We start from the raw sequence: 26,351 nt of genomic DNA, 5'->3' as shown, positions 1-26,351 counted from the left end.
AGTGAACTCCCTGCTTCTCCGGATCTCATTTGCCTCATCAAGATGATACAGTGAGTCAGCACTGAGCCCAGGCCATGCTCTCCAAGCAGAATTAGTGACGCTTTCGGGGGAGTAGGCACTCACCTTTGTACCCCTCAAAATCATAGCATAGAATTAAAGTGGGGGAGATTACAAAGTTCACTGCAAGCTTTTCCCAGTTAACAAAGGAGGTTTCTGAACTGCTGCTCAAGTTCAATGACGTGAAATCTACTACTACCTTGTGGCCAGCCCGCCCCCTTAGCTTAAAGATGTGAAGTCTAGGCGAAACATTGCCCACGGAATTGGAAATTTAAGCTTTTGCTCCTAAGAAGTTCTAAAATGGTATCAGTTAATCAACGCCTCAGCTACTCTATTGTAATGACTGACGTGTGGCAGTATTTTTTTAATTCATGATTTATGATTCAGTGCACCTGCTACAAGTTATTCTGATCCTGAAATTTTCTATGCCCTTAAAATTCCAAATTTGACTCTCCTTCTTTGCCTCAGTAATGTCCTTCCCTGAAAGCATTCCTTTGCATACCCATGAATTTCACCTCCAGTCACAATTCGTTGCCCTAACAGTCACTCCAGAGGCTGAGTCTGTCATAACCTCTTTATGTAGAACTCTCCCATCAGCATTTGAGCCCAGAAAACTCCAGGCACAATTGCCTTCTGGGGATCTAAATCAGGTTATGGTAATGTGACAGCTCATTCAATATCCTGTAACTCCCCTGCCTCTCGCCATCAACTCCCATTCACAAATTCATATTTTATAGAAAAACTTTAAATGAAAGCTTAGATTAAGCAAAGATTGTAGTTTGTTCCAGATACCTGCCGGGATTTACATACTCCATGGAGGAATCTGACTAATTCTAAACAGCAATTAAACACATTCAACATTGCTTAAAAGGTTGGGTTTGTCAGAGAAGGCAGTCTGACTGCATACAAAGGACAGTGGTCTGGAATTTGAATGAGGCACCAATAGATTTCAAGTTTCAAACTTACTTTGAACTCCATGGTTAATGCCACAGCTCTTTTGGTTCAGGAAGAAAATGTCTATGTTGAGAGCATGTTCAGGTAGATCATACTTTTGAGAATCTTGGAATATTCGACTATGGAAAGAGTATGGTACATGGGCTGGCAGCTGAGTGGAAGTCAAAAGCTTGAATCAATGAGTTTTGCTGTTAAACCACTGAAATGGCTATGTGTTCTTGGACAAGCCACACTCTCAGAGCAATCATTGTTCTCATTTATGAAATGAGGGCAGGGCAAGATGGCTCCTAAATCTCGACCCATGATCCTATACTGAAAGGCTTTTCCATGTACATTCAGCAGCCAAACCCAACTGGCAAATCCTAAAGAGCCAGAGTCTAAATGTAATTCTCCTAGTGAAACTGGCTCATGCTGATGGTTCTATACTTGTCCAGTCTCTTTGGAAGTATATTTATAAGATCTTATCCTAATACCAAATTGATATAAATTATATTTTTCCTTTTATAGGAGTAATGAGATAGGTTTTCAGTTTTGAAAACATGTCTATAGGTCATATCTGAATGTGAACTTACTAGTTGGATCAAGAACAAAGATTGTTTTTGCCCAAGTCAGTAGAACTTGTCCTAAACTTGTTTTTAAATTCTCACTTATGAAATCATGGTTTCACATAGAAAGACACTAAATAAGAGCACAGGCTAACTCTAGAAAATCTAATCCCAGTTCTACATCCCAGATAAGTGGTCTTATGTCTGTTACTTAGCTTCCCAATTGTAAATAGAGAAGTAGAAGTGGTCTTTAACATATATTCCTGCTATAAAATTCTGTTATTCAGGAAAATAAATTCCCCTCATTTCAGCCTAAACTCTTATGGGAAAAAAATCTCATGTGGGAAAAATGAGTGTCAGGTAGATAAAAAGCTATCTATACATACTTGTTTAATATAAAACAAGTGAAACAGAAGTACCCACTGAATTCTACTGCACTCAAATTTATTATGAGCATGAGGAAGAACAGAAGATTTCAGGGGAAGATTATAAACATGTACCATTGTCTTTTCTGGCAACTCCTTAACTAGTCACTTATAAATCCACATTAGGAGTGAGTTTATACCTCCCACAACAAACTCAGATGGCTTATATGCCATGTTTTCAGCTAAACAGAATATTTTTTAAATTATATCATGTTTTTTGCACTATCACAAGATGAGTCCTGTAGCTATATCCTTTGAGATTTTCAGTTGCCACAAATGTACCTACTCTCATGCATGGCTAAAAGATTCCAGAAAGCTTATTATTGTGTTTGGGATTGTTCGAGAAAAGACAGGCATTAAAGAAGCTGCCCAAATCAGGACTGTAGCCAGAGAAATCTCAGCGATTTCAGAACTGATGTGTTTTACAGTGTGGTTAAAAGGTAATCTCCCAAGATACTAAAAGCTGTTGCGTAATCTAGGGAGAAATGTTAACGGGCTGTGTGACCTTGAGCGAGTCCCTTAGTTTCCTATTTATAAAAACAGGAACCTAAATCAGATATCTTTTCCAGCTCTAAAATTCTATACCTCTGAGTCTAAGAATTAATGCTTTCTTGCAGATGAAGTTAATCCTGACACAGACGATACAGTGTAGTTCAGATATAACCCAAACAAAATCACATCTCCCCAGCACAGAAACGTCAAGAGCAAGCAGGATTTACATGGGAATTAGATCTAGCCTCAGATTTCAACATTATTATGGGTTCTCATCAGAGTGCCCTGAATTATTCTCCACCCTGTTCAACCGTGCAGTAAATCTTCGGATGTGAGATCAGTGCTAGCTCAGATAAATAAATGAATCAATGTTAAGCAAATGTCGTAAATCATCAGCTTCCCTCACCTCAGTCTCCCTTCCCTGCCAAATTCCTATGGAAACAAACAAACAAAAAAGTCAGAGGAGAAAGGAAAGCAGAAAATATTTTCGGCCTACTACATGATTTGTGTGACCAAGATTGCCCTACATTTTGTCAGCATGGCCTCCACCTGCCCTCCCACCTAGCAGAACTATTTTCAGCACATAGGCCAATGCTTATTTTTGTAGATGTATTAAGCCATATCTCCTGTTATGCAGTTTTTGTTAAGGAAGTTATTCCTTAAGCCCATCCAGCTGTTTTCTCAATTGTACCTTTAGGAATAAGGGGACAGGAAGCCTGAGAAGACATAGCTAATTCAGCACTACCCCTCACAACTACAACCCAAGAAAAATATCTCACAGGAACTTACCTTGTTACTAGCAGATCAGCAGCACATCCTTGCATAAAGGACAGTCATCTCAGTTTCTTCACTTGGCCATTGTTAGGTTAAGTCTTGGATAATTACTTTTCTCATTCTAATTTAATTTGCATTAAGCCCAGTGTGTTTAGTTTTTGAGACCTAACACTCAAATCTGGCAGACATTGGCCTGTGATTAGGAATGCAAGACTCCTGGGAAAACATCTGGTCTCATTCTGAATAAATGCCTGAATTCACTATATTCTCATCTGAGAACTCTCTGAAAGCCCTTCCTAATGAAGTATATGCTGTACATACACTATTTTAATATAAAAATAGATTAACAAATGACCACTGAGAGAACGATGAATAGGAGAATGTTTGATACCTTAATATGAATTAATCATTAAAATCATTCATAAAATTATCCTATTATTTTATTTTTTTTATTTTTTAAAAGATTTTATTTATTTGCGAGAGAGAGAATGAGAGACAGGGAGCATGAGAGGGAGGAGGGTCAGAGGGAGAAGCAGACTCCCCGCCAAGCAGGGAGCCCGATGTGGGACTCGATCCCGGGACTCCAGGATCATGACCTGAGCTGAAGGCAGTCGCTTAACCAACTGAGCCACCCAGGTGCCCTATCCTATTATTTTAAAGAACCACATGCCAACTCAAGGCATTCCAATTTGACAAATAATTTTGAATGGATTGCAGGCATTTTTAGCTTTCTCCTTTATCCTCATGTTGTCATACTGCAAAGTGCAAAGTGCTGAATAACATTTTTATATATAGTACCTATCATGTGGCTACTAAGGGATGCAAAACATAATAAAAAAACTATAAGGATATTTAGCTATAAATTAACTAATAGGCATCTGATACTGTTAGATTTTCACTAACATACAAACGTGCACACATATGTACCAATATACATGCGTATGCATATGCATACAAATACATGTGTGTACATATACACTGGACAATAAACTGGGAGTGTTTTCATTTTAATTTATGGCCAGTATTTGAGGAACAACATTTTTTTCCAAACATCGATGGATTTCTAGCTAAAGTCTTAAGAATACTGTGTGTCTACCTTCTTTATTGTAAACAGAATCTCCAAGAAAAAACTAACTTAATTCTAACGATTTATCTTTGTTTAAGTGCTAGAAAGCTGAGAGACTGCACACTTAAGTTGATAAAATGTTGCTGAAGCATCCAATGTAAGTGGATATGGAGTTCAGCTGAATTTAATGAGAGCAAGAATGATATGACCTTTGTATTTCTGCATTTTCTCCTTCAGAAGTTTTGACCCCCAAACAGCACTTGACATTTGTGGTGTGAGAAAATACAAATGGCCCAAAGCACTGTGTGTCACACTCAAGGCCTTAGCCTTCTATCTTGATTCAATAATTCTCATGAGTTAACATTAGTTTTATTCTAATCTGGCACAGACAATTGGCTGGTATTTTATTTTTTGTAATACATAAATATAGTAATATTGTTTCACCCCATTATTATTTTTCACTAATTGTCCATAGCAAGTAGTTCCACTGAATAACATATTCTCCTTTTCCAGCCCTCCTGAAAATATTTAAAATTTATAAAAATATCTTATTAACGGAAGAACCAAGCCACAATATTCTAATATTTAATCTGAACTGCAAAGAATCACTGAAAATTCCTGGATTATATTAGCTCATAAAAGTCACACCACCTCACCAGATAGGATCCCTGAATTATGTGATCCTGGTGACACACTCCCAGTTTCCTCATTTTCTGAGATTTGCCTAAACTCCCTGAAATTTATCCTCTTCACAAGGCTCTCTGAACACCTCAGTGGTACACATCCCTCAATCCTTCCCCTCCCTCACCCAAATCCCACCAATGTCTAGGGTTTGCTAAAAATCTCTTCTCTATGGAACATATTTGTAATAATTTCGACCTGGTGGTTCCATTACAAGCATTTCAATGCCAGGGGCTCTTTGACATTGTCATAGGCTATTTTGACCCTCAACATTTTGATACAACCTAAAAAAATAAAATAGGACATTAAAAGATAAGCTTTTATACTCGTAACTTAGGTGCAAAGCCATTCTGCCCCTGAGTCTTATCTGTTTCAGACCTGCAGCCTGTAAGGTGGGCATCAGCAAAGAAATGTGGGTCAAGAATGCAGATTCAGAGATGGGACAGAGGTTGGTCAGACCAAGTACAGAGGACTGAGAGCTATGTTCAATGATAATGTCTCACCCCCAAATCAGACAACCAGCCACTCTGAGCAAACTATCTGCCTTTTCTCTGAGAAGTCATCTATATTTTAAAAGCTCTATATCACAGCTTCTCAGATTGCTCCTTTATATTCAACAATACATAATTAGAGAGAATGATATAAAAGCAAAAAAGCCATTCAGGTTGTACAAGAAATCTGCAATTACATTTCTCTTAATAATATAGCTCATATATAGAACATCTTTTACTATGGAGAATAGGACCAATAGCTCAGCTGGAGGCAAATCCACTTTAAAAATGAGATTTCACTTCTGGCATGACAGCATGAGACCCACTCCCCAGAAAAACTGGTCAAAATTATTAAATATATGTTAAATTATTAAAATTATAAAATGTATAATAATTTATATATTTAATTTACATTAAATATATACTACATATAATATGTTTCGATATAGATATACATATAGATATACACATACATACTAGAGTCTTGACTGCCCTGTCTCAGCAGGAAAGATAGAGATTTTATATCCAAAGAGGCAAGAAGACCTGAGGATATTTTCCTGCCTCCTGCAACTGAGCACTAAGTTCCTACACAGAGAGAAGCCTGGCCTTGTCTCATCCCCAAGTCCTAAGTCTTGGCTCAGAGATTTTTGCCTGGGAAGCCATAAAAAACTATTCTCTTCTGAAAGAACTGACTTCACTTGCAACAGAGTGCAAAGAAGTTAAAGCCTAAGGACACTCAAAAACAGCAGCGGTTGGGCGCCTGGGTGGCTCAGTTGGTTAAGCAACTGCCTTCGGCTCAGGTCATGATTCTGGAGTCCCGGGATCGAGTCCCGCATCGGGCTCCCTGCTCGGCAGGGAGTCTGCTTCTCCCTCTGACCCTCCGCCCTCTCATGTGCTCTCTCTCTCTCTCACTCTCTCAAATAAATGAATAAATAAAATCTTTAAAAAAAAAAAAAAAAACCAGCAGCGGTTGCTGCAATGGCAATTAGGAAGAAGTTGGTGGTTCATTGACAATAGAAGCTAAACTACAACCTGAGTAGTTTGCAGGAGCAAACTGTGGAAAGACACAGTAGGGAGGAGCTTTCAGGGGGTGGGAATGTATTTTCAATACTTACCAGATAGCAAGGTGTGGTCATGGTAAGAGGCAGTTAAAGAAAACCCTAACAAAACACTGTCATCCCAACATGACCATGGACAAAACTAAGACTGTAACCCTGAGGCACATCATCAGAGGCTTCACACTGAGGGATAGGGGTGAGGCACGGATCTCACCACAATAATGCAGCCATTCATTAAACAAACTAACTAACAAAAAACAGATAAATTAACAAGGTCCCAAAGCCCAAGAGCTGCTACAATATAAGATCTAAAATATCTGAAATGTCCAAATATGCAGGAAAACAGGTATTACCTTTAAACTGGAGGGTAGGCAGGCAATAGAAACTCTCTGTGAGAGTGATTGGGTATTGTCATATTTAACTGACAAAGCATTATAAATATAATCAAAGAATTAAAGGAAAACCACTATTAAAGAAGTAAAGGGAAGTTTGGTTACAATGGTGCCTCAAAAAAGAATATCAATAAGGATATGGAAATTATTTTAAAAGAACCAAATGGAAATTCCAAAAAATTAAAAATATAATAACTGAAATATGAAAAATTTCCTAGAAGGGCTCAACAGCAGATTTGAATTCCAGAAGAAAGAATTCAAAAATTTAAAGATAGATTGAAAGAGATTATGCAATGTGAAGAACAGAGGGAGAGGGGGGAAAAAAAAAAAAGAATCAAGAAAAATGAAGAAGGCCTAAGGAAAATGTGGGACGCCACTAACTGTACCAACACACATTTAATGGAAGTATCAGAAAGAGAAGAGGGGAAGAAAGGAGCAGAAAAAAATATTCAAAGACATAATGGCTGAAAAATCCCCAAATTTATTAAAAAACATAAATGTACATATATGGGAAGCTTGACAAATTCCAAATAGGACAAACAAAAATGATTTGCTTTCATGAATAGTAAATATGCTCAAAACCAAAGACAAGAAAAAAATCCTGAAAGCAGCAAGAGAAAAGTGACTCATCACTAACAAGGGAAACCCAATAGGAATAATAGCTGAGTTCTTATCAATGAAGGCCAGGGGAAGTGGTATACTATATACAAAGCCCTCAAAAAAACAAAACAAAACTGTCAGCCAAGAACCCTATATCCAGCAAAGCTATCTTTCAAATATGAAGTTAAAGACATTGCCATATTAAAAAAACTGAATTTGTTGGGGCACCTGGGTGGCTCAGTTGTTAAGCATTTGCTTTCTGCTCAGGTCATGATCCCAGGGTCCTTGGATCGAGCCCCGCATCGGGCTCCCTGCTCTGCAGGAAGTCTGCTTCTCCCTCTTCCACTCGCCCTGCTTGTGTTCCTGCTCTCACTATCTCTCTCTCTCTGTCAAATAAATAAATAAAATCTTTAAAATAAATAAATAAATAACATAAAATAAATAACACAAAATAAACTGAATTTGTTGCAAAAAAAAAAAAAAAATACTACAAAAATACTAAAGAAAATTCTTCAGGATGAAGGCAAATGATCCCAGAGGGTAAAGACATGAAAAACAAAGAGGACTGATAAAGGTAACTGTGTAATTATAAAACATATGCAAATGCATATGTCTTCTTTTCTTTTCCCAACTAACTTAGAAAACAGTTCTATAAAACAAAATACATATATTTTCAAGCCTACAATATATAGAAATGATATATTTGCAAATAATAGCACAAAGGAAGTAGGTGGGAGCAAAGCTATAGTGGCCTAAGGAATCACTCCAGATAGTTACTCAAATCCACAAGAACAAATCAAGAGATCCAGAAATGATAAGTAAGAAGGGTAATATAACAAAAGCTATAAGTATATACTTGCTTTCCTTACTTCTCCTAGCTTCTTTAAAGAACATAAACCTATATAAAGCAATAATTAAAACAATGTAATGTTGGATTTGTAACTTTTATATAAGTGTAATTTTTATGATAAAAATATCACAGAATGAAGGATGGGAATAGAACTCTATAGAATTAATATTTCTATATTTCGTTGGAATTAAGTTAGTGTAAATTTGAAGCTGATTCTTATATGTTAATATGTTTATGGCAAACCGTAAAGTGACCATTAAGGAAATAAATGTTGGAAATATCGAAAAAAATCATTAAAGGAATTAAAATGCTACATTAGAGAATATTCACTTAAAGAAAAAGAAAGTAGAAAAAGAGCAATAGAGGGTGCCTGGGTGGCTCAGTTGGTTAGGTGACTGCCTTCGGCTCAGGTCATGATTCTGGAGTCCAGGGATCGAGTCCCACATCGGGCTCCCTGCTCAGCGGGGAGTCTGCTTCTCCCTCTGACCCTCCCCCTCTCATGCTCTCTGTCTCCCATTCTCTCTCTCAGATAAATAAATAAAATCTTTAAAAAAAAAGAAAAGAAAAAGAGCAACAGAGGAACAAAAAAGAGACATATGGAAAACAAAAAGTGAATGACACATGAAACTCCAACTATATCAAGAATAACATTAAGTTTAAATGGGTTAAACAATCCAGTTGAAAGGTAGAGATTGTCAGATTGGATAAAACACACAAACAAATAAACACAAGATCCAACTATATACTGTCTACAGAAGACACACTTTAGATTCAAAGATATAATTAGATCAAAAGTAAAAGAATGAAAATGTATATGTTGTGCAAATAGCAACCACAAGAAAGCTGGAATAGCTATCCTAAGACAAATATACCTTAAAACAAACAAAAAGTTACTAGAGATAAAGAGCAATATTTCATAATGATAAAAGGGTCAATCCATCAGGAAGATATAAAACCAGAAATATATACATACATAACAAATGTGCACCAAAATACATGAAGCAAAAAGTGATAAAAATTAGGAGAGAGATAATTCAACAATAATAATAATTATTAAATAATTGTTTATTTATTAATTTACTTAATAAATAATAAATAATACTTCACTTTCAATAATGGATAGAACAACTAGGCAGGTCAACAAGGAAACAGAACACTTGAACAACACAACGAACAAATTAGACCTGACAGACATCTATAGAATGCACTACCCAACAGCAGTAGAGCATACATCATCCTTAAGTGCACATGGAAATATACTTTTCCAGGACAGACTATATGCTAGGTCATAAAATATACCTCAATACATTTAAAAAATGTTTTTATTTAAATTCAATTAATTAACATATAATGTATTACTAGTTTCAGAGGTAGAGTTTAGAGATTCATCAGTTGCATGTAACACCCAGTGCTCATTACATCAAGTGCCCTTCTTAATGTCCATCACCCTGTTACCTCATCCCCCACCCAACTCCCCTCCAGCAACCCTCAGTTTGTTTCCTATAGTTAAGAGTCTCTTATGGTTTGCCTCCCTCTCTGTTTTTATCTTATTTTATTTTTCCTTCCCTTCCCCTATGTTCATTTGTTTTGTTTCTTAAATTCCACATATGAGTGAAATCATATGGTAGTTGTATTTCTCTGACTGACTTATTTTGCTTAGCATAATACCCTCTAGTTCCATCCACATCGTTACAAATGGCAAGATTTCATTCTTTTTGATGGCTGAATAATATTCCTGTGTGTGTATCACATCTTTTTATCCATTCATCTGTAGATGGACATCTGAGCCAATACATTTTAAAGGATAGAAATAGTAAGAAGAATGTTTTCTGACATAATGGAATGAAATTATAACTAACAATATAAATTTTTTTTTTTTAAAGATTTTATTTATTTATTTAACACAGAGAGAGAGAGAGAGAGAGACAGCGAGAGAGGGAACACAAGCAGGGGGAGTGGGAGAGGGAGAAGCAGGCTTCCTGCTGAGCAGGGAGCCCGATGTGGGACTCGATCCCAGGACCCTGGGATCATGACCTGAGCCGAAGGCAGACGCTTAACGACTGAGCCACCCAGGTGCCCCACAATATAAAATTTTTAAGAACTCACAAATAGGTGGAAATTAACATAATCTTAAATAAGCAATAGGTCTAAAAAGAGAAATTAAAAAATGCTTTGAAAAAATGAAAATAAAAAACATACAAAAACTTATGGGATGTAATTAAAGCAGTACTGAGAGGGAAATTTATAGCAGTAAGTGCCTGTATTTAAAAAAAAATCTCAAATCAATAGCCTAATTTTCCATCTCAAGACACCAGAAAAATAAGAAGCTAAACCCAAAACAAGCACAAAGATGGAAATAATAGAATGGAAATTAAGGAAATAAAGAATAGAAAACCAATAGAGAAAATTGATAAGACCAAAATCTGGTTCTTTGAAAAGATGAATCAAATGGACAAACTTTTAGCTAGATTGATGAGAGTGAAAAAAGGGAGAAGAGTCAGATTTCTAAAATAAAAAATAAAAAGGGGTATTAACCACCATCCAACAGAAATAAAAAAGGGATTTTACAGAAATACTACAAACAATTGTATACCAATAAATTAGATGAAAGAAGAAATTCCTATAAGGACACAAACTACAGAAACTGACTCAATCTGAATAGACCAATAACGATAGAGTGAATTAAGAAAAATAAATAAATAAATAAATAAATAAATAAATAAATAAATAAATAAATAAAAAAAACCTACCCACATAGAAAATCCTAGGTCCATATAGATGTCTTCCTGGGTGAATTCTACTAAACATTTAAAGAAGTATTAATACCTGTTCTTCACAAACTCTTCCAAAAAATAGAAAAGATGGTAATACTTATCAACTCATTCTATGAAGTCAATATTACCCTGATACCAAAACCAAAGACATCACAAAGAAAACACACTACGGACCAATATCCCTTATATATATGGAAACAAAAATCCTTTACAAAACATTAGCAAATTAAATCCAGTAACATAAAAGGATTTATCAAAAAATGTAAGATTGGTTTTAACTTCTGAAAATCCATTAAGGCAAAGCATTGTATCAATTAACTAAAAAAAACAAAATCATATAATTATATCAACAGTTGCAGAAAATACATTTGATAATATCCAACACCTTTTCCTGATTTTATATATAAATATATATTTATATTTATTAATATAAATTTACATATATATTCAGCAAACTAGGAATAAAAGTGAAATTTCTCAGTGTAATAAGGGGCATCTATAAAAAACTAACATCCTATTTAATGATGAAAAACTGAGTTCTTTTTCCTTAATATCAGGAACAAGACAAGGTGTCTGCTCTCACCACTTCTATTCAACATTGTACTGAAAGTTCTTGTCAGGACAATTAGGAATAAAAAAGAAATAAAATGCATTTAGGACAGAAGGAAAGAAGTAAAACATTCTATTTGCATATGACATGATCTAGATATCGACAATTCTAAGGAATCCATTAAAAACTGTCAGAACTAATAAAAGAGTTCAGCAAGGTTGCAGGATACAAATCTATATAAAAGTCAATTGCATTTCTATACATTTGCAATGAACAATCTGAAAATGAAATTAAGAGTACAATTCCATTTACAATAGCATTTAAAAAATAAAATACTTAGGAATAAATTTAACCAAAGATGTCCAAATCTTACACTCTAAAAACCATAAAACATTGTTGAAAGAAATTTTAAAAGATCTAAATAAGTGGTAATTACTCACATTCACAGATTGAAAGATTTAATTTAAGATGGCAATATTCCCCAAATGGATTTACAATTCAGTGCAATCCCTATCTGAATCCCAGTTGGCTTCTTTGAAATTTGGCAAGCTAATTCTAAAATTCATGGGTTAGCCTGGTGATGGGTATTAAAGAGGGCACGTTCTGCATGGAGCACTGGGTGTTACACACAAACAATGAATCATGGAACACTACATCAAAAACTAATGATGTAATGTATGGTGATTAACATAACAATAAAAAATTAAAAACAAAAAATAAATGTTTTATATTAAATAAATAAATAAATAAAATTCATGTGGAATTGCAAGTGACCTAGAATAGGCAAAACTATCTTGAAAATAAAGGATAAAGTTGGAAGACTCAGATATCTTAATTTTGAAACTAACTACAGAGGAACAGTAATGAAGAGAATGTGGTACTAATGTAAAGGTAGACATGTAGATTAATTGAATAGAATTGAGAGTTCAGACATAGACCCTTGTGTCTGTGGTCAACTGATTTTGAGAAGGGTAAAAGATAGTTCTATGGGGAAAGAATAGACTTTTCAACAAATGATGGAGAACTTGATAGCCTTGTGAAAAGAATTAATTTAGATGTTTTATTTCATACCACATATAAAAATTAATTCAAAGTGGATCAGAGACCTAAATGTAAAAGCTAAAATTTAAACTCTTAGCAGAAAACATAGAGGTAAATCTTTATGACCACAGATTTGGCAACTAGTTTCTTTGCTATGACACCAAAAAGCACAAGCAACAAAAGAAAAAAATTAGACAAATTATACTTCATCAAAATTAAAAACTTTTGTGCCTTACTTTATTTTTTTAAAGCTTTTATTTATTTATTTATTTATTTATTTATTTATTTATTTATTTATTTATTTAAGAGAAAGCAAGAGAGAGAGCACAAGCAGGGGCAAGGGGGAGGGGAGAGGGGGAGGGAGATACAGACTCCCCATTAAGCAGGGAGTCTGAGGCAACTCGAGGCTCAGTCTCAGAACCCTGAGATCATGACCTGAGCCTAAGGCAGACGCTTAACAAACTGAGCCACCCAGGCACCCCCCCCAAAAAAACTTTTGTGCTTTAAAGGATGCTATCAATAAAGTGATTTTGTTCTTCAAAGAACACTCTCAAGAAAGTGAAAACACAATCTTCAGAATGGGAAAAAATGTTTACAAACTACATATCTTAAAAGGTTTTTGCATCCAGAATATATAAAGAACTCTTACAACTCAATAATAAAAAGACAAATGACTCAGATAAAAAGGGGCAAAGTATCTGAACACACATTTCTCCAGAGAAGACATACAAATGACCAATAAGCCTATGAAAGAATGTTCAACATTATTAGTCATCAAGGAAATGCAAATCAAAACAACAATATTATACCATTTCATCTAAACTAGGATAGCTATAATCAAAATGTCAAATAATAATAAGGATTGAAACGAATGCAGAGAATTCCCTCATACACTGCTGGTAGAAATGTAAAATGGTAGAGACACTTTAAAAAACACTCTGGTAATTCCTCAAATGGTTAAACTTAGAGTTACTATAAGACCTAGAATTCCACTACTAGATATTTACCCAAGAGAAATGAAAACATGTCCACACAGAAACTTGTACACAAATGTTTAATAGCATTATTCATAATAGCCAAAAGGTGGAAACAATCCAAATGTCCATCAACTGTTGGGTGAATAAAAAAAATGTGGAACTGCCCTACAATGGTGTATTGTTTGACAGTGAAAAGTAACGAAGTACTGATACATGCTGTAACATGGATGACCCTTGCAAACATTATTCTAAGTGAAAGAAGCCAGTTGCAAAATATCACATAGCATATGATTCCATTCATATGAAATTTCCAGAATTGAAATACAGTGCAAAAGTATGTGTGGTTGCTTTGGGCTTGGGAGAGGAATGGCAGAAAAGTAACTAAAGGATAAGGAGTTTCTTTTTGAGGTAGTGAAAATTTTCTAAAATTGACTATGGTAACAGTTGCACATATCTGTAATACACTAAAAATCACTGAATTGTACACTTAAAAAGAGTAAATTTTATGGTATGTGAATTGTATCTCAATAAAATTGTTAACAATCTATAAACTCCAAAATTATCTTTTTTTTAATTATAAAAATTACATAATTTAGTACTGGTAATAATAAAAATAGTTTTAAAATCTTCAAAATAAATAAAATGTAGTTAAATTAAAAGAAACAATAGCTGTTTATAAAAAATGTAAACAATGCAAAAATGAATAAAAGAGACTCATAGACTTGTGGGTGGGGGTACAGCAAGAAGCAGGGATATAACTTTAAAACATGACTTTACTCTTTGATAGGGTCATTTTTGTGCAGTTCTGTCAAAACTGATTATTTAAAATGGTTTTGTCAAAATGCCCCACATTGCTGTGGAATTTCCCTCTTTGCTACAATCAATTCATCTCCCAGATTTTTTGATCTGCTAACAGCTTTGTTGCCACCTTCCCAGAATCTGTGGCCCATTCTTTCATTTCAGGCCATTAAGTTAGCTTTTTTAAAATCCATGGTTCAGTACCATTAAGCTTCTATTGATTTTATTGAGAAAAGAGAATAAGTAAATTGTCTTACCCTAAAACTTAATCATTCTCTGTTCTCTTTATCCTTTTGCTTTGCTGGCCAAAGACTCACATCCTGTTTTCTTTGAGGTTTGGTTTTTTGGTTTTTTTTCTTTCTCAGTCAGCCCTTCAAGGCACTCTGCCCATATTTTTCCAGTTCTGTTTCTGTCTCTATTGTAAATGTTTACATATGTTTTCTAAATAAAATATTAAAATTTTAACATCTTTATTAAATAATTGTATACATATTTATATAAAATTGTTACATAATTCTATTCAGCAATGACAATGTAGTTTTAAAAAATGTAATATTAAAATAGAACCTAGACTAAAGGGAAAGCCTAGACTAAAAGATATAAAAAAAATTAGAGCATCAATCCAAAGGGTCACATATTTTGTCTTTTTATAAACCAGGAAGAGAGCTAATTTTGATTCAGCTTGTAAAACTGCGTGCTGCACCATTGTTTGCAAAGTAGACTTCTCTACTCTGGACATTTACAAAGATTTTTTTCAACCCACAACTGCTAAGCATGTTCTCAGCTACTGGGAGGGTTGCCTTGGGATTATTCTTGGCTTTATTTGTTGGGTTTTTTTTTTTCCAATTACAAAAAAATACATCCACTGCCCAACTTTTATGTATAAATGCTACTAAGCTTACTACTTCTGCTCTAATGGCATTATTTAACATAATTCTCAAAATGACACGATAAGCATTGTTCTCACTAAAATTGCAACAATAAAGCCAATGGCCTATTATTTCAGAGGTAACACTACTAAAATAACACAAATTTAAGAAAGAGTAAAGAACAGAAAGAAATCCAATGCCGATGTTTCAAATAAAAGTACTTTAGTAAGGGAGTTATACAAAGAGTTATAGAAAATGTTAAGGTATCTGGCAAGGAATATTGAGACACCCAGACTTGGAACAGTGAAACAGTGTTAACACCGGGAGGTCTGAAAAGGCAGGGAGATGAAAATGTGTTGTCAAAGCCCTGTGAGAGCAACTGCAGGGCAGAGACACCCAGCAGGAGCTTCTGTCACTGAGGAACATGGGCACAGGCAGAGACAAGGGAGAAAGCAGGGAAGATCATCCAGATCTACCTCTTTCCTCTGGGTCTTTGATCTTCAGCGAGTATCTCCCATTAGCCAAATCTAAGAGAAAACTGCCAACTACAGAACCCAAGAAACAAAGCCTATAGGAATAGCTCCCTTACACATAAGGGAGAGAAGGCTAGGACAGGGAATTTGCCTGTGGAGGCAAAGATAGACTAAGCTAGCCTAGGTACTAGGAAAAAGGAATCCAGGAATCTCAAGAGATTTCCTGCACCAAATAGGCAGGACCAAGAGGTAGCTGCCAATTTTTAGCTCTTCTGCAAAAATAGTATAGCTTCCAAAAGTATTTTCACTGATAAATAGAATGTTCATTTCCCTTTGCTGTCTCCTCGAGATTTCACCTCTGATGAAGAAACTTTTTTCATGGTCATCTTCTAGTTATCTAGATGATGCATTAAAATTCTCCTGGGAAGAAATTCAGAAGTTGAAATAGACATATGACATTCCTTTAATGGGGTCTGGATTGAATACTAGAATGGTCAATCAGACTGGGGAAGTCAGGTTATCGGTCAAGAGCCACTGTCTCTCTTTTTCATGAAGCTACTGCCTGTACACGGAATAATTATCACTGGCATCCTTCACCAATTTGGTCTGAAAATGTAGGGCTACCTGACCATTACCTCATAATTGTCATAATAACTAAGCTATTACTATTACTGAGCAGTGCAGACGTCATCACGGAATAGACTCAAATCTCTCTAGTGCCTACAGACTCAATCAGAAAGCAAGCACTTGTGAAGTACATCATGTTATTTGGTCTGTCATTCAATATCAGCATCATTTATGATGCTTGTGCCAGTCAGGGTGGCAGCAGGAAAATAATTCCACTCTGATGACTCCATTGAAGAGATTTTAATGAGACAACTGCAGAGGTGAGCACAGGGTCAGGGATACTTGCAAAGGATTGAGGCACCCAGACATTTTCAATCATGGGAAGCTATTACCACCCTTTGGGCAGAAGGGGCAGAAGTGGGTGGTAGATAATGTGACCAGATCCCTGTGAGAGCTGGAACTCTCAGTTCCAGACAGACAGAAGCTGCACTCATGTGGGGTGGCACAGCTGCTTCCAAGTATAAAACATAGAAACAGGGAGGAGGAGGTAAACTCCCCCACTTCTCTCTCTTTCTCCATCTAGCCTCTGGTTGACCCCTAACCCTGGCTGCACCTCACTACCTGACAGTGGCAGGCACTCAGGTAGTGTGGTCCATTGAAGCCAGCACACCTGGTACATAGCAAGACAGAGAAGAGCAGGTTGGGGTGGGGTGAGTCTAATGGAAAGTAGCCAGCATGGCATCCCTTCATAATAACTCACTAAAAGTACCACATAATAAGTAAAATATTGGGAGAAGCCTAGATTTGACTTTTTTCCAAGGGGACTTAATTACTGAAGCGCCAAAAGATATTGCTAGGTATATAACAAATGCCTTAATCAAACCTAAAAACAGCTGCTTAAACTTTCCATTTTAGGGCTGACAGTGTGGTTCAGACATAGAAATACTAAGAATACAATCCACTTTGTGTTCTGTATGTAAAGTACATATATAGTGTATATCTTCTATTTTTGTCTTATCAGTAAACTCTTTCAAAAAATTTTTTCAAATAACTCAACTTTATTCCCTAAACCAACTAAAGTATGATATATTATTTTGAAAGAGCAGGATCATTAATTATGGAAATTACTTCAAATATAAATTGAGTACTATGATTTGGCATCAAAGCACAGTGGCAAGGGATTTTCTATGTCACCTTTTTTTTTCTTGTTTAGTATGCACAAAGTTATATGCCTCCTTTCCACTCCAGCTTTATTGCATCTGCCACATCACAAATAATATGATCAGTCAGAATGTCCCCATGGTCAGATACATTGTTTTTCTAAATTTGGCATTTTAACTGCTTTTTCATTTTATAATGCAGGCAGGAAAATTGGTTACAGATCCAAAAAATAAACCATATTAGTAAACTGTAAGAAGAAATATTACATTACAAATGAAAATTTCACCAAATAAAGTTTCATTTAATTGTAGCCTTTATAAGGACAGCATCCTTCCAGTTTAATCTTCAGATACAATTGTTGGCCATGCCTTTTGCTCTCTTGCTGATAAAGCTACATCTAATAAGATTAACTCTTCCTTTGATATTATTTGAAGCAAGCTGTTTACACAGTTGTAGCTATAATGACTCCAGAGACTTTTGGCTTCTTGATATTTTTATTAACATTTTAACATCTAGGACTAAAAGTAAAATATATCTTATATTTTAAATATTTACTTGGACCTCTTATGATTGGTAATTTTATAATCTTGTGTGCCTTTAGAGAAAAATTTTAAAGAGTAATTTAAACATCTTTCCTCAAAACACAATGAAACTTTTTAAATGGCTTCAACTTCAAGACAAGTCCACAGTTACCTTTCCACTTTTCCCACATCTCATTGAATGGTACCTCTCACATCCTCATGTAAGTGCATGTGCAAATGCATACACGCACACATACATACACACAGAAATCCGTTATAGCACAGGAAAAACAGATAGATTAAGATTATATTGATGATTCAGAAACTGTATAATTTCTGTAAAATAAAAACAAAAAGGATCGTATTGCCAGAACACCTAATTATATAGATGAATGGCCTAAGACCCAATTCAGGTCAAGGAGGGACCTCTAGATAAGTCAAATGAATGCATTTTCTTAACTAAACTCCAGAAAAACCTCCCACTTTGAGCATGTTGTGGAACTCTGCAAGCCCACGGAAGGCACTGACAGCTGAGTTCATGCTATGTTCTGTGCACACAGAGGGCAACTGTGAAGTTTGTCATTTTGAGTCTGGCAATACTGCTCCTCTGAAATAAACGTGTCACAGTGGACCCCTAGCATGGACATTAAGACTAGAGAAACACAAGGCAGTCCTCTCTCTAACTTTAGGCTTTTCACACCTCTGTCACCAAAGGAGCAACAACCTGTCAAAGATGGTAGAGATACCTCCCAAAGTGCTCCACTTGTAGGGGCTTTTCTTCCTACTTCCTTACTTGAGGGAGTCCGTGGTCCATCAACATACTCCCCTCCCACACAGCCTAAACAGAAACACACCAATCAGTAGGTCCAGGAAAAGCCACCTGTAAGCTTGGAGTTTGGACTTCTTCTCCAACTACACTTACTTTTTTGGTGGATTCATAACTTTAAATACCAGCATTAAGCCTGTGACTCACAAACTATTATCTTTACTCTGGGTGTCTCCCATGAACTGCACATGAACACATCCAAATGTCAGTCTGTATTCGGATGTCTAACAAGTATTTCAAATATAGCATGTACAAAACTCAACTCCTACTCTTTCCCTAAAACCTTCTCTCAGGTCTCAGTAACAGCTACTCTTCCTTCTTGACACTTAGACCTGAAATCTGGGAGACATCCTTGACTCCTATTTTTCTCCCATACCCCACAGGGAATATACCACCAAATCCAATTGTTTTCCAACTCATCTAGAATCCCACTGCCTCTCACTGCTAGCTCTGTGACGACCTAGCCTGAGCACCATTGCTGTTCCCATAGGATAACTGTAATAGCCTTCTCTAACTGGTCTTCTTGCTTTCACTCTTGCACTCTTGTTATTATTATCAACAGTGCAGCCAGTGTAATCTTCTTAATATTAATCAAATTAAGTCATTGCTTTACTCAAAACCTTCCGATGGCTCTCCACTTCAACCAGTCTAAAAGCAAAAGTTCACAAAATCTCAGATTATTTAGTTCTGTATAAGTCCTTGACCTTATCACCAATTCTTCTCCCCTCAATCTGATCACTGCAGTCATAGTTGCCTCCTTGCTGTTCCTGGAACATTCTAGGCACATCCCAGCTTTGGTCTCATCACACCTATTGTTTCCTTGGAATGAAACACTTTTTATCTGATATCTCCTTGCCTTGTTTCTTCACCTGCTTTGGACAGGTCCTTGCTCAAATGTCTTCCTCTCAATAAGACCCACCTGATTCCCCTATTCAACTTAAAGTTGCAACCCCTTTCCAGCCAGCACTTCCAATACTCCATACCCTGCTCTATATTTTTCCATAGCACTTATCACCTATGTTTTCTATGTTTATTGCCATGACCTCCTCTCCCCACTAGAATATAATTTTCCCATGACCAGGTATTGTCACTTATTTCTTTTTAATTATTGTTTCCTAACTGCTCAGAACAGTGCTTAGCTCACAGTAGCTCACAAATTTATTATATGCAATAAATACCTGTTGAATGAGTTAAATGCAGATCTCAAAAGTCAGTCTCAGGGCACCTGGGTGGCTCAGTTGGTTAAGCAACTGCCTTCGGCTCAGGTCGTGATCCTGGAGTCCTGGGATCGAGTCCCACATCAGGCTCCCTGCTCAGCAGGCAGTCTGCTTCTCCCTCTGACCCTCCTCCCTCTCATGCTCTCTGTCTCTCATTCTCTCTCTCTCAAATAAATAAAATCTTAAAAAAAAAAAAAAAAGTCAGTCTCCATCCTCAAAGGGAAATTTAATAGTGATCTACAAAATTCCTGGTGGCCTCTAGTACTGATCAACCTAATCATTGATCTATAGATACAAATAAACAAGACACTTTTGGTCATTTATGGAAAATTAGCAACCTGAAAGAGGGTGATCAAACTAAATAGACAATAAAAATCCTCCTGGTAGACAAACAAGACATTAGAACCATATGATAATTTCAATAGATGTGGAAAAAGCATTTGACAAGGTACAACATCCATTCATGGTAAGTCCTTCAACAAGCAGATATAGAGGGAACATACCTCAACATAATAAAGGTCATATATGAAAAACCCAGAGCTAATATCATCATCAATTGGCAAAAACTGAGAGCTTTTCCTCTATGGTCAAGAACAAGACAAGGATATCCATTCTTACCACTGTTATTGAACACTGTACTGGCAGTCCTAGCCACACCAATCAAACAATGAAAAGAAATAAAAGGCATCCAAGTCAGTAAGGAAGAAGTAAAACTTTCACTATTTGCACATGACATGATACTCTATATGGAAAACCCAAGAGGGCACTTGCGTGGCACTGGCCATTAGGCCTCCGACTGTTGGTTTCAGCTCAGGTTATGATCTCAGGGTCCTAAGATGGAGCCCCACATCCAGCTCCCTGCTCAATGGGGAGTCTGCTTCTCCCTCTCCCTCTGCCCCTCGCCCTCCCCACTCATGCACTCTCTGTCTCTCAAATAAATAAATAAAATCTTAAAAAAAAAAAAAGAAAACCCAAAAGACCCCACTTAAAAACTGTTAGAACTGATAAACAAATGCAGTAAAGTTGCAGGATACAAAATCAATGTACAGAAATCTGTTACATCTCTACGCACCAATAATGAAAGCAACAGAAAGAGAAATTAAGAAATCAGTACCATTTAAAACTGCACCAAAAACAATAAGATACCTAGGAATAAACCTAACCAAAGAAGTGAAAGACCTGTACTCTGAAAACTATAAAATACCAATGAAAGAAATTGATGATGACACAAAGAAATGGAAAGACATTCCATGCTCATGGATTGGAAGAACAAATATTGTTAAAATGCCTATACTATCTAAAACAACCTACACATTTAATGCAATCCCTATCAAAATGCCAACCACATTTTTCACAGAGCTAGAACAATCCTAAAATTTGTATGGAACCACAAAAGACCCTAAATAGCCAAAGCAACCTTAAAAAAGAAAAGGAAAGCTGGAGGCATCACAATTCTGGACTCCAAAGTTATATTACAAAGCTGTAGTGATCAAAACAGCGTGGTACTGACACAAAAAATAGATCAATGGAACAGAGTAGAAAACCCAGAAATGAACCCACAATTATAAGGTCAATTAATCTTCAACAAAGTAGGAAAGAATGTCCAATGGGAAAAATACAGTCTCTTCAGCAAATGGTTTTGGGAAAACTGGACAGCCACATGCCAAAGAATGAAACTGGACCACTTTTTTACATCATACACAAAAATAAAACTCAAAATAGATTAAAGACCTAAATCTGAGACCTGAAACCATACAAATCCTAGAAGAGAACATACAGCAACTTCTTACAAGATATGAATCCTGAGGCAAGGGAAACAATATCAAAAATAAACTATTGTAACTACATCGAAATAAAAAACTTCTACACAGTAAAGGAAACAACCAACAAAACTAAAAGGCAACCTACAGAATGGGAGAATATATTTGCAAATGACATATCTGATAAAGGATTAGTATCCGAAACATATAACAAACTTATAAAACTCAACACCGAGGGGCGCCTGGGTGGCTCAGTTGTTTAAGTGACTGCCTTCGGCTCAGGTCATGATCCTGGAGTCCCAGGATCAAGTCCCACATCAGGCTCCCTGCTCGGCGGGGAATCTGCTTCTCCCTCTGACTCTCCCCCTCTCATGCTCTCTATCACTATCTCTCTCAATAAATAAATAAAAATCTTTAAAAAAAAAAAAACAACTCAACACTGAAAAACCAAATAATCCAATTAAAAAATGGGCAGAAGACATAGATATGTTTTCAAAGAATACATACAGATAGCCAACACACACATGAAAAGATGCTCAACATCCCTGATCATCATGGAAATACAAATCAAAAGTATAATGAAATATCACTTCACACCTGTCAGAATGTCTGAAATCAATGACACAAGAAACAGCAGATGTTGGTGAGGATGTGGAGAAAGGGGAACACTCTTGCACTATTGGTGGGAACACAAATTGGTGCAGCCACTCTGGAAAACAGTGTGGAGGTTCCTCAAAAAGTTAAAAATAGAACTACCCTGGGGCACTTGGGTGGCTCAGTCGGTTAAGCAGCTGCCTTTGGCTCAGGTCATGATCCCGGGGCCCTGGGATGGAGCCCCACATCAGGCTCCCTGCTGCCTGCTTCTGCCTCTGCCCCTCCCCCCCCACTTGTGCGCACTCTCTCTGTGTCAAATAAATAAATATAATCTTTAAAAAAAATTTATCTTTAAATCTTTAAAAAAAACTACCCTATGATCCAGCAATTGCACTAAGTATGTATGCAAAGAATACAAATATACTAATTCAAAAGGAACATGCATCCTGATGTTTATAGTAGCATTATCTACAGTAGCCAAATATGGAAGCAGCCCAAGTGTCCATAGACTGATGAATGGATAAAGAAGATGTGGTATACACAATGGAATATTGCTCAGCCATAAGAAAGAATGAAATCTTGCCATTTGAAAGGACATGGATGGGGCTACAGAGTACTATGCTAAGTGAAATAAGTCAGTCAGGGAAAGACAAATACCATATGATTTCACTTTATATGGAATTTAAGAAACAAAGGAGCAAAGGGTAAAAAGAGAGAGAGGCAAACCAAGAAACAGACTCTTAACTATAGAGAACAAACTGATGGTTACCAGAGGGGAGGTGGGTGGGGGATGGGTGAAATAGATGATGGGGATTAAGGAGTGCACTTGTGATATATAGAAGTGTTGAATCACTGCATTGTACAACTGAAATTAATATAACACTGTATGTTAACTAACTGGAATATAAATAAAAACTTAAAAAAAAAAACACAGAAAATGAAGGGACAGGACAAGTTACTTTTTAAACAACACTCATGAATCTTGGTTTCAAAGACTATCACATCCACAAAGGAATAGGCTGCTATACCAAAAGAATCATCAGAGAACCAGAAAGTCCTTTTGGAATTTAAAAATGTACTTGATAAAATTTAGAAACCAAAAAATGGCTGTAATTGCATAACAGTTGCTTCAGAAAACTGAATTGGTGATTCAGAATCTCATCTTGAGCAATTTTTCCATAACTTAAAAAGAAAACAAAATAGAAACTACATAAGAGAGCTTAAGAGACAAGAAATATGGATCTAAAACATGTAATATTGACTTATTAAAAGTATCAGGAGAAGAGAATGGAGTAAATGTTAGAGAATAAATAATCGAAAGAAAGAGAGGCAGAAAGAAAGAAAGATAGAAAGAAATAAGAAAGAAAAGAAAAGAAAAGAAAGAAAGAAAGAAAGAAAGAAAGAAAGAAAGAAAGAAAGAAAGAAAGAAAGAAAGAAAAAAGAAAGAAAGAAAGAAAGCTCTTGAGCTGAAGATGGACTTATCAGGACAAAAAAGTGCACCCCAAGTATCATAAGAAAGAGTGCATTAAATTAAAATAAAATATGTATATAGATATCTTGTCAAAATTCTATAAAGAGGGGGTGCCTGGGTGGCTCGGTCGTTAAGCATCTTCGGCTCAGGTCATGGTCCCGGGGTCCTGGGATCGAGCCCCGCATCGGGCTCCCTGCTTCTCCCTCTCCCGCTCCCCCTGCTTGTGTTCCCTCTCTCGCTGTGTCTCTGTGTCTCTGTCAAATAAATAAATAAAATCTTTTTTTTTAAATCCTATAAAGAGAAGAATCCAATTTTCTAGAAATAAAAATAGTTACCTAGATGAGAAAGACACTCAAATTAACATTATATGTCTTAATTTCAATTGTAAATACTAAGAAAATACCTAGCTGCGGGGCTGCAAGATGGCGGCGCACAGCAGGACCTTGAGGGTGGTTCGCAGCCAGCTGGGCCCACAGCGGAGGCCGACCCGCTGGGCCACTTCACGTGTCCCATCTGTTCAGAGGTGTATGAGAAGCCGGTGCAAGTGCCCTGTGGTCACGTCTTTTGCTCTGCATGCCTGCAGGAATGTCTGAAGCCAAAGAAGCCTGTCTGTGGGGTGTGTCGCAGCTCGCTGGCACCTGGCGTCTGAGCCGCGGAGCTCAAGGGGCACATTGAGAGCACAGAGACTTCTTGCCATGGCTGCCATAAAAATTCCTTCCTGTCCAAGATCCGGACACACGTGGCTACCTGTTCCAAGTACCAGAATTACATCATGGAAGGTGGGAAGGCCACCACCAAGGATGCCTCCCTTCAGCCAAGGAACGTCCCAAACCGTCACACCTTTCTTTGCCCTTACTGTCCCGAGAACTTTGATCAAGAAGGACTAGGGGAACACTGCAAGTTATCCCATAGCACCAATACCAAATCTGTGGTTTTCCCCATATGTGCCTCAATGCCCTGGGGAGACCCCAACTACCGCAGCGCCAGCTTCATAGAGCACATCCAGCGCTGGCACCAGTTTTCTTACGACACTTTTGTGGATTACGATGTTGATGAAGAGGACATGAGGTGTTGCAGCACTCCCTCTTCGATCAGTGAGCAGTCTCTGCTGTCCATCTCCTGTTCCAGAGCTTCCATTGTGTGTTAGGCGTGAAACATGTGACTCATACACCTTAAATGTACAACAGACCTGGAAGTGAGCTGTGGTGTTAGGACAGGGTCCCTTCTGACAGAGAAAGAGGTCTCCAGGTCAGAGCTGTCCTTTCCTTTCCTTTCGGGTCTTTCCTACTGTTCATTCTGTCACATGTCTGGTCTTTGATTGTTCCTCAGCTACTTCCTGGAGCTTCTGCTTCCTCTTCTGGAAGAGAACCCAGCTTCTCCACCTATCTTTGTTTCACACTTGTTCCTCCGATCTAGTGTTCGTCTCTCAGGTCCTCTGAGCCAGCCAGAACCTTTTCTGGGTCATGAATAGCACAAATGAGACCAGCATCTTCTCTCCTTATCCCTGAGGTGTGTGTATCCGATTGGTGACGGAGCTCCTTCTGTGCTCTGGAAGTTCTTGTTTGTTGGCCCTTAGCAGCAGCTGCCAAAAGCTGGAGTTTACCTCCTGGGAAACATTTCAAAAGGCCTGTTGGGGTGAATGTTCTGGGTTTAGCATGATCTGATGCTGGAAGTTTTGATTAGTGGTATTTTCCTACCACTCCTGCACACCCTTAGAATTAACTGGTTCAAAGGGGAACCCTCCTACACTGTTGGTAGGAATGCAAGCTGGTGCAGCCACTCTGGAAAACTGTATGGAGGTTCCTCAAAAAGTTGAAAATAGAGCTACCATATGATCCAGCAATTGCACTACTGGGTATTTACCCCAAAGATACAAAAGTAGGGATCCGAAGGGCTACGTGCACCCCAATGTTTATAGCAGCAATGTCCACAGTAGCCAAACTGTGGAAAGAGCCAAGATGTCCATCGACAGATGAATGGCTAAAGAAGAAGTGGTATATATATACAATGGAATATTATGCAGCCATCAAAAGGAATGAGATCTTGCCATTTGCAATGACGTGGATGGAACTGGAGGGTATTATGTTGAGTGAAATAAGTCAAACAGAGAAAGACATGTATCATATGATCTCACTGATATGAGGAATTCTTAATCGTAGGAAACAAACTGAGGGTTGCTGGAGTGGGGGGTGGGGTGGGAGGGATGGGGTGACTGGGTGATAGACACTGGGGAGGGTATGTGCTCTGGTAAGCGCTGTGAATTGTGCAAGACTGTTGAATCTCAGATCTGTACCTCTGAAACAAATAATGCAATATATGTTAAGAAAAAAAAAAAGAAGAAGAAGAAGAAGGTAGCGGGAGGGGAAG

At 37.0% G+C, this 26,351-nt stretch overlaps 1 protein-coding gene across 1 annotated transcript; it reads left to right on the top strand.

Moving 5' to 3' along the window:
• Positions 1-1,033: 1,033 nt before the first annotated feature.
• On the top strand, positions 1,034-25,678 carry LOC118026610 (E3 ubiquitin-protein ligase RNF114-like). Its single transcript, XM_035029526.1, is given in 3 exon segments — positions 1,034-1,095; positions 5,332-5,442; positions 24,381-25,678. Coding segments are annotated over 3 exon segments (924 nt in total). The 3' UTR covers positions 25,132-25,678.
• The last annotated feature ends 673 nt before the right edge of the window (positions 25,679-26,351 follow it).

The sequence above is a fragment of the Mirounga leonina genome, unplaced genomic scaffold, assembly GCF_011800145.1.
Source record: "Mirounga leonina isolate KUSES-001 unplaced genomic scaffold, KU_Mleo_1.0 Mir_260, whole genome shotgun sequence".
NCBI lineage: Eukaryota > Metazoa > Chordata > Mammalia > Carnivora > Phocidae > Mirounga > Mirounga leonina.
This window is presented reverse-complemented; position numbering and strand designations above follow the sequence as displayed.